Source organism: Hippocampus comes, unplaced genomic scaffold (assembly GCF_001891065.2).
Source record: "Hippocampus comes isolate QL1 unplaced genomic scaffold, H_comes_QL1_v1.1 scaffold181, whole genome shotgun sequence".
NCBI classification, from domain to species: Eukaryota; Metazoa; Chordata; class Actinopteri; order Syngnathiformes; family Syngnathidae; genus Hippocampus; species Hippocampus comes.
This window is the reverse complement of record NW_017805136.1, coordinates 62136-71562: the sequence shown is the minus strand read 5'-3', so window position 1 is coordinate 71562 and position 9427 is coordinate 62136. Positions and strand designations below refer to the sequence as shown.

The 9427-nt window shown below is 44.9% G+C and overlaps 1 protein-coding gene across 2 annotated transcripts in view; it reads right to left on the bottom strand.

The window, feature by feature from the left end:
• drd3 (dopamine receptor D3) overlaps window positions 1-9167 on the bottom strand; it is a 14386-nt gene extending 5219 nt beyond the window's left edge. For both annotated transcript variants that reach the window (XM_019866871.1, XM_019866872.1), the window contains exons 1-4: window positions 8965-9167; window positions 5450-5772; window positions 2864-2976; window positions 843-979 (exon numbers count right to left, since the gene is read on the bottom strand). In XM_019866871.1, the coding sequence (XP_019722430.1) occupies window positions 843-979; window positions 2864-2976; window positions 5450-5734 (535 nt within the window). In that variant the 5' untranslated portion in view covers window positions 5735-5772; window positions 8965-9167. The remainder of the gene's footprint in view (window positions 1-842; window positions 980-2863; window positions 2977-5449; window positions 5773-8964) is intronic.
• Between the last annotated feature and the right edge of the window lie 260 nt (window positions 9168-9427).

Below are 9427 nucleotides of genomic sequence, written 5' to 3'. Positions count from 1 at the left end.
GGTTCAGGGTGTCCCCGGCCTACTGCCCGAAGACAGCTGAGATAGGCTCCAGCACCCTTGTGAGAATAAAGCAGTTCAGAAAATGGATGGATGGATAGATATATATATTATTTCTGCTTTTTGTAGTTAAGTTGCTTCAGAGGCTTAAATTATATTATGATATTGGGGGCCATTGTTGGGGAAACTAATCGCAATTGTAATTTTATAAGACTGAAGTCCAAATATTACAAAAGGAGAAGTTGTGCTTTCACCCCCCACAAAAAAAACCGAGAAAAAAAAAACCGAGCTGCATCATTTTATATGTCAGTCCATCCATTTTCTAATCCGCTTATCCTCATAAGGGTCGTGGGGCGTGCTGGAGCCTCTCCTAGCTGTCTTCGGGCAGTACGCGGGGGACACCCTGAACTGGTCGCCAGCCGATCGCAGGGCACACAGAGACAACCATTCGTGCTACCAATCACACCTCGGGACAATTTCGAGTGTTCCATTAACCTACCACGCATATTTTTGGAATGCGGGAGGAAAGCCGAATACCCGGAGAAAACCCACACAGGCACGGGGAGAACATGCAAACGCCACCTAGGAAGGCCGTAGCCGGAATCGAACCCTGCACCTCTGCGCTGTGAGGCCGACCTGCTAACCAGTCGTCCGCCATGCCACCTCATTTTATCTAAAGTCAAAATTTGACAATGAAAGCACCGCCATGTGCTCATGAATGTCAACCGAGTACAGAGCAATGGAAGACTCTCGTAGGCGGCGTGAAGAAACTGCAAATGCGAAAAAGCTGCTGCCGTGTTGCCGTCGGCGTTGTGCTTTGAGGAGGAGGAGGAAGTGCTGCTGACCTGTAGTGTTGAAGCCAAACAGCAAGGGGCAGGACACGGCAAACGCCAGGACCCACACAGTGGCGATCATTGCGAACACTCTCTTGCGAGAGCGGTGCGTCGTGTTATACAACACGGGCATCACCACCGCCGTGTACCTGCGCGTGCACACAGACAAACGCACAAGTTTGAGGGGGGAGACGTTCACAAGCTGCTAGGACAAAAGCCGTAAGTTGAAAAACAAAGATGGTTTTTGACCAAAAAGTGACCAAAAAGACCGAAAAGTCGTCATTTTTGCATGGAAACATCTTTTTAACCATAAAAGTCATAGTTTTACATGGAAAAAGTAATTAATTCATGAGGAAAAAAAAAAAGCATCACGTTTCGAAGAAAAAGTCACTATGACCAGAAAAAAAAGTTAATTTGACAAGAAAATGTGGCTTACACAATTTTTGCAATTTTTTTCAAGAAGAAAATTCATAGTTCTTTTACAAGACAAAAAAATTACATATTTTGACATTCCACACACTAAATATGTAATTTTGCAACAAAAAAAATCATAATTTTGAATTGAAAAGAATGACTAATTCATAGAACTAATCACAAAAAGTTGAATTCTAATCACTTCATCTTACAAGTTTTGATTTGACAAAACAAGGCATACTTTTAGAAAGACAATTTGACCAATAACATCATTTTACAAGAAGTCAGAAATGTCCAAGAAGAAGTTGTAGTCGGCACAATGTTGTCATTTTGCCCCCCCAAAAAAATAAAAAAAATCTTGTCTTCAAGAAAAAAAAAATTATTTTACGATTCACGTCATCAATTTTTAAGAAAATATTATTCGAAATGGGTCTTAACACTTCAAACTTTGCTGTCAATTAAAACATCTTGACGATATTTACTCATAGTATGACCATTTGAAATACATATTTATTTGCATGACAATATTTTTTCTTGACTTTTACTTTCTTCACCCAATTATGATGTAGCACACCCTGGAGGGGGGCGCCGAAATAATCCCTCTATTCCAACGTTGCGGAAAATAATTCACCCCCCCAACTCCCAAAAAAAACAACCCACCGCTGTGAGAAATACGAAGACCGACCGCGGCGTACTAAACGATTTGCGGCGTTGATCAATCTCCCTTTTGGATTTGGAAGCTTCAAGGAACGTACTCGACAGGAAGTGCGCGTAATGAGCTTGTGAAGGTCGCTGCGGAAGAGGCGGCAATTAACGGTCGATCCGGTGCCAACGTGGACAACGGCGCGTTACGTCGTCGGGGCCAACTCGCTGCCATGATTGTTTATCCTCATCGGACTAATTACTCGCGCTCCTCTCTGGGGCCAAACGCTGGGCAAACACAATCACTCACACACCAGTACTCGCCCAGCAGTCCTTTTTTTTTTTTTTTTTTTAAATAGGTGTGTCGTCTGGTAGAATAAAAGCAGCCGGTCCACTCATAGTGAGTCCCTGGAGAATCGATCAAAAGACTGCTCGCGGTTCTTCACGAGGCAAATGTGGCTCGCTGAATATAAATTTGGCTCATATGAAAACTTGACAGTGTTCACCTTTGAGTCATCAAGGTGACTTACGCAAGCACACAGCACGGATCGAAATCAGGGGTGGGGAACCTTTATTTTTTTCCACAACTCCCTACGGGCCATAAAAAAATGTATTTTACGAGAGGGAGAAAAAAAAAAGTCATCATAGTCGTCGTATTACTCATGTAGCTGTTGTGCTTTTAGTTTTACCGGAGATTTAGCAAGCTACGGGGGGGAATAAATTCATAAGGTCATTATGAAATGAGAAAAAAAAAAGTCAAGTCAATGAATCCCACAGCTCAACCTAGCAACAAACGCACCATGTCTTCCCCATTTCCACTTGGCGACATGACAAACACACGCGCGCACCTGCGAATCTGAGCACACCTGGCAATGCGGAATTACGTTTGACATTTCCACAAGTGCTGCTATGGCGACCGCAAATGAGCGCTGACGCTTGTCGCGCACGCACATCACACATCGCGCGCGCTCACTCACCTGTCGATGCTGATGGCGCACAGGTTGAGGATGCTGGCGGTGCACATCATCACATCCAGCGTGACGAAGACGTTACAGTAGAGGCGGCTGAAAAGCCAGGCACCGCCCACCACCTGCGCCCCGCACATACACACACACACGCGCGCGCGCCAAAGGTTAGGACGCGCATTTGTCACCATCATGTATCCGCGTAACACGCTGAGGAGGCCAAGCTAATGTTAATTTACGTGTTACATTGTAAACGGAGACAATTCGATTCCCTCAGAAGCGCCCCCGGTGGCCAAAGATAGGAACACCAGAAGGAGCAGCACATGTATTCTATTTCATTGTGTCGTTTTAACTCAGTTTTTTTTAAATAATGTACAATAGGACAGAATGCTACTTTTCTTAAAATACACTTTTTTTTGTTTGTTTGTTTTTCTTTGAACAGATTCGTTTCCGTCTAATTATTGCAACCAAATTGACAAAGTTTGCAACACGGGCTGCCTTTGTAAACGACCGGTCGCTCCTCTCTGTTTCCAGTCTTGTCGTTTGCGTAAGCCGTGCACCTCAGTGGGGATGTTGCAATGCAATTCCTTGAATTCTAATTAATTGATAAAAATTGTTAAATGGCCCAACCTTAATACAGTTTGTTCTGTATGTTGTGTTTGCAAGCAATTGTCGGGAAAGCTCCTTTCTAAAAATCATGAGAGGACTGGCCGGTGCTTCAGTTGCCCATCCCCTGCATCCATCCAAAACACATACACACACACGCACACGCACACACGCAACCACAAATGCACACGGATTGAAACATTGAGCATTGTACGCGCAGTGTGGGACCCATCAATTAGAGAGGGGAAGCCAGCGGGAAGCACGATTGCCTGGGCTCGGACATTTTGTACCGATAGTGTTGTGGAGGCGGGCAATTATGGATGAATAAAATGATAAAATGAGCCGAACTAAAATTCACTCGGGATGGGACATACCAGTGATATCGCGGTTAGCGCGGCTGCCTCAGTTCTGAGGTTGCGGGTTCAAATCTGGGCTGCATGGGGGGTTGACCGTGTTCTCCTCATCGCCGGGTACTTTGACTTCCTCGCGCATTCGAAATAGACGCACGATAGGTTGAAACGAGACTCGAAATTGGCCCTCATTTCAAGGCAAACACATTTAAGACATTTAAAAGCAAACCTACTTCCATGAGCATTTCTTGAATGCATCCAGGCCTGAAGCCATTCAGTGATTGTTTTTTATTTATTTATTTTTTTTAAAGACAAATGTAAGGTCTTTAGTACTCTGGAGTAATATGTTCTGATCTTTTTGTTCTGGTAAGAACCCGAGCTGCTGCATTTCGAGTGAGCTGCAGGTGTTTGATGCTCTTCTGAGGGAGTCCAATCATAGACCATAAGAGTAATCAAGTCTACTGGAGATGGTCAATGGTTTAAAATAAAAAAAAGAGAGAGAGAGAGAGAGAGAGAGAGAGAGAGAGAGAGAGAGAGAGAGAGAGAAATCAGAAGTGAAGAGACACTTCACATTGGTTTGTGTGTGGGGGGGGGGGGATTTATTTCCTGTGCCGCTAATGAAACCAGCATGAGGGGGGACGACCGATGGTTCTGTGCAAAGTGAATGCCCGTAGATCAACTGCGCCATCCATGCCGACATGTTATGATGACCATCCAATAACAGGTTAATCCAATTCTACAGAATACCTCTTGCGGGTCCCATTCGCCGTGCCCCCCCCTCCCCGAGTGGAAAATTTGACGTCTTAATGAGTCATCCCTCCCTTTTGAATTTGAAATGTGGGTGGGGTGTGCGCTCCTATACAAAATGGGGCACCTACATAAAGTCCGCCATCTATCTTTTGGCGTGGCCTGTTAATTTGCTTTCTGTGCCTTCCGCCCAGTCGTCTGAACTCTGAGCGAAGACGAAGCATTCCGCTGACAGAGTGCAAAATTTAAAGGTGGCCAGGCGGCTGCTTATTTGACATATTTTAGGACCGTCTCAATTTTAGACCTTGAGTGGGCAAACGTCTCCCTGGGGCGTGTTGGTGGGGTTGGGTCATATCGATTCCCGTCTGTAGAGTTGTATAAACTTGTCTGGACTGTAGCCTTTTAGAAACTTGTTTATTTTAAAGTTCCCCGATCTTTGTAAAGTAACTGGAATAATAGTAATACAGTGAAACTCCTGTACAACGAAAACATGTTTGCAGCAAGAAAATTTTCACAACAGGGGGTTTTTCACTGTAGCAAATTTGATCTCAGATGTAAACACACACACACACACACACACACACACACACACACGCACACGCACACAGACAAACGTAAGTGTACTCTTTATTTTTATTCCAATCGTGCATAAGTATGAGCATAAATTATTTGACACTTCATATGGTCAGTGTAGAAAGAAAAAAAGGGAAAGAAATTATGAAATTTACGATCAGCATTCACTTGCATCAGGAAAGTGGGAATGGTGTTAATGCATGAAGATTTTTTCACACTAGGGGGTATTTTCGCCCATGTAGGTTTCGTTGTAGAGGAGTTTCACTGTAATAATTTTTCACTTCTTGGAAAGGCAAATGAAATTAAGACAGAGACGTCTTACCTCCAGGTAGACTGCCCAGGGCATGACGAGCGAGGCCACCAGCAGGTCGGCCACGGCCAGGCTGACCACCAGATAGTTGGTTGTGGTCTGCAGGGAGCGCTCCCTCAGCACGGCCAAGCACACCAGCACATTGCCGAACACGATGGCCAGGATGAGGAGGGAGTAGAGCATAGCGTAGTAGTTGCGCCCGCCGTTGCCGTTTTCCGTCTCCGATGCCTCGGCGCTGCCGTTGCGCTCGTCCGACACGTTCCACCATGGCTGCTCTGCTTCGCTAAACATCGCCATGTCCCGCCGACATGGAGGGGTTGACACGTTTGGCAGACCTGTACGGGCAACTGTGTTTGTCAGTGTTGTATTGTAAACAAACAAGACCATACTGTATGTGCTTAGAATGTATGTACACTCTTAAACTGCCGGGTCAAAAAACCCCAAAGAAACCCGAATTTTGTGAAATAGCTAATCCAGCACTGGGTCCAAAAGTTTATACCCAACGCAATGGCTTGGGGACCCCGAATGTTGGGATAAGATTTTTTTTTTCCTATCGGAGGTGCCAAGATGCCACAAGATGGCGCCAAAGCAGTACTTTTATGTTAGACAGTGCTTTGGCCTGACACACACACAAAAAAAGAACAGATCAAATTTTCAGCCTTCATAACGGAGGATATCTTCCAGAAATATCAGTGAATATGTGGCACAGATGCACACTCCACCATGTCGGGACTCGAGTGTGCCGTCTGTAACCCTTTCGTGCACCCTGTAAACTGATAACATGATAAGCTGTCCACTGTAGTAACCGCTTTCCCGAAAAGGGTTAAAGGGAATTAGACCTTGGATTGCCCGTGATTCAAGTTGCCTGCGGCCACTGCCACAGCGGCGCAGACCTCCCGCTAATTTGTCCCCCAAATGACCAACATTGGGACTGACACGCCTCTGTGCAGGATTTATGCCATTCATGAAAATGAATGCACACACACACTTATCTTTCCTTGTCTCTCTCTCTCTCTCTCTCTCTCTCTCTACAAAACTGAAAATGTCAAGCCTGTGATTGACAGCTGTACGGCCACCTCTTGCCCTAAGTTAGCCAGAACTATCTCCAGCTTCCTAGTAACCCTGAAGGTGTACAGAAAATAGATGGACTGATGATTGTGACTGGTGACTCAGCCAAAAATAAATAAATAAATAAAAATATGCCACGCCCATCAGCAGACGTCTTAAGGACTGATGCCAACACCCGTGAAGATCTTTTAGATGCAATTAATGAAACAGCTGGCATCCATGTGCGGAAAGATGGAGATAAGCGATAAAGTATTCTGGTCATGGGTGTCTGGCTAACGGGCTTCGCTGCTGTTTGCACTCTATCCATCCTCACCTTTATGGCCAAACAGGGCCTCCTGCCCCGTCTGGCTGCAGTGCGATGACACTCACAACCTCAATACAAATCTTCTCTGTCTCTTTCTCTCTCTCTCTCTCTCTCTCTCTCTCTCTCTCTCTCTCTCTCTCTCTCTCTCTCTCTCCCTCTCTCTCTCCAAGCAGCACTTGGCTGAGCTTTCTGTAATTTCACACTGGATCTTGTCTCAGTGTCTTCAAAGAATCGGATGAGCGCGCGACAGATGAGTTACTTTCTGTATTTCAAGCAACCGAAGGCACGCTTTCGCTTCATGCTAACAAACAATGCAATCTGCCATAGATGGGCTAACGAATAGCTTCTATGGCTCACTATTACACTTTAAACAACAGATATTTAAATGCAAATGGTGCAGCAATATATTTAGACAGACAATAAAACTCTCAGGCCAAACCTTCTCACATGCGTATATTCTTTATCCTCCACAAAAAACAACTGCCGTACTATTACTGCAACTTTGTGAGCCACTCACAGTTGTAAAACTTTTCTTCATTTGTGTCTGGGGGCTGTATTATACTGCCCCCCGGTGGTCAAGTCACGGACACCAGAAGGAGCTGCAAAGACCATTGAAATCAATGTCCCAAAGTCCAGAGGAGCCCAAAAGTCAAACTACTTCAAGATCAGTGTGTGAAGTTTCCACACTCAGTCATTTACTCGTGTGCCTCCGTTGTCTTTTCACAGTCAGCGCAGTTGTTTACCAGCAAATTTGAGAGCACTTCATGCTTCCCGCTGCCAACGAGCTTCTGGGAGACAATGACTTTATTTTCCAGCAGGATTTGGCACCTGGCCACACCCCCCGCCCTCTCTCTCTCTCTCTCTCTCTCTCTCTCTCTCTCTCTCTCTCTCTCTCTCTCTCTCTCTCTCTCTCCCTCTCTCTCTCCAAGCAGCACTTGGCTGAGCTTTCTGTAATTTCACACTGGATCTTGTCTCAGTGTCTTCAAAGAATCGGATGAGCGCGCGACAGATGAGTTACTTTCTGTATTTCAAGCAACCGAAGGCACGCTTTCGCTTCATGCTAACAAACAATGCAATCTGCCATAGATGGGCTAACGAATAGCTTCTATGGCTCACTATTACACTTTAAACAACAGATATTTAAATGCAAATGGTGCAGCAATATATTTAGACAGACAATAAAACTCTCAGGCCAAACCTTCTCACATGCGTATATTCTTTATCCTCCACAAAAAACAACTGCCGTACTATTACTGCAACTTTGTGAGCCACTCACAGTTGTAAAACTTTTCTTCATTTGTGTCTGGGGGCTGTATTATACTGCCCCCCGGTGGTCAAGTCACGGACACCAGAAGGAGCTGCAAAGACCATTGAAATCAATGTCCCAAAGTCCAGAGGAGCCCAAAAGTCAAACTACTTCAAGATCAGTGTGTGAAGTTTCCACACTCAGTCATTTACTCGTGTGCCTCCGTTGTCTTTTCACAGTCAGCGCAGTTGTTTACCAGCAAATTTGAGAGCACTTCATGCTTCCCGCTGCCAACGAGCTTCTGGGAGACAATGACTTTATTTTCCAGCAGGATTTGGCACCTGGCCACAAAGCCAAAACCCATACCTGGTGTAATCGCCACGCAATAACAATCCAGTTCTTGATTGGCTAACAAACTTGCTTGATTTGAACCCCATTGAACATTTATGGGGAATTGTCAAGCGGGAACAGGAACCTTGACATGCATTAGGGTTGCCATATGTTGATTGCACTCCTTTTTCTGCTGTGCTGTGGCTCATCATTTAAATAACCTTGATCAGATTTAGTCTTCTTTTTTTTATTTTTTAAATTTTTTTTTTTAAGAGTGGTAAGCTGTAGTTGTGCCACAACATTTGTCTGTCCTTTCACATGCCGTTGCACCTTGGAGCGAATTGAAACGCATTTCACTTTTCCACGCCCTGCGCGAGCATACACATTTAAACTAGCACAAAAGAGTGAAATCTTAACGCAATTTCAGACAGAGATGGGAGCGCCGTATCGGGCTTAAACATCACCCTGATCTGGAAAGAATTTATTATAAGTGGGAAGAATTAAATCCCTTCCTCCAAACAAAGCCATCAAAGCCCGTGTTAGAAATCAATCATAATGTCATTGAAAGATAAAACGTACCTCTTAGTGTGTCGAGAAATCATGAAATCCCATGGAGGAGAAAAAAAGCAGCATCCGTGCAGAGTTTAAACTTGTCTGGTTCTCGCACCCGTGTGTCTGTAGCACAGCGACTGGGGGCTGCCTGGTGCGCTCGCTGCCATTGCGCACAGGCAAATGCGTGGATGGAGGCTCTCGCCGGCGATGTGGCGTGTACACACACACACACACACACACACACACACACACACACACACACACACACACACACACACACACACACACACACACACACACACACTCCCCTCCCTTCAGATGACAGCAGCTCACACTGATTGCAAATTATTGAGCAGGCGTCAGATATCCCAGTGGCACACAATGCTGTCAAGTAAAAAAAATTGGCAATTAACCGACAACTAATCGATTATTAAATGAATCAACAACTACTTTAATAATCAAGTAATCATTTAGCAGCTTTGTTTAACTT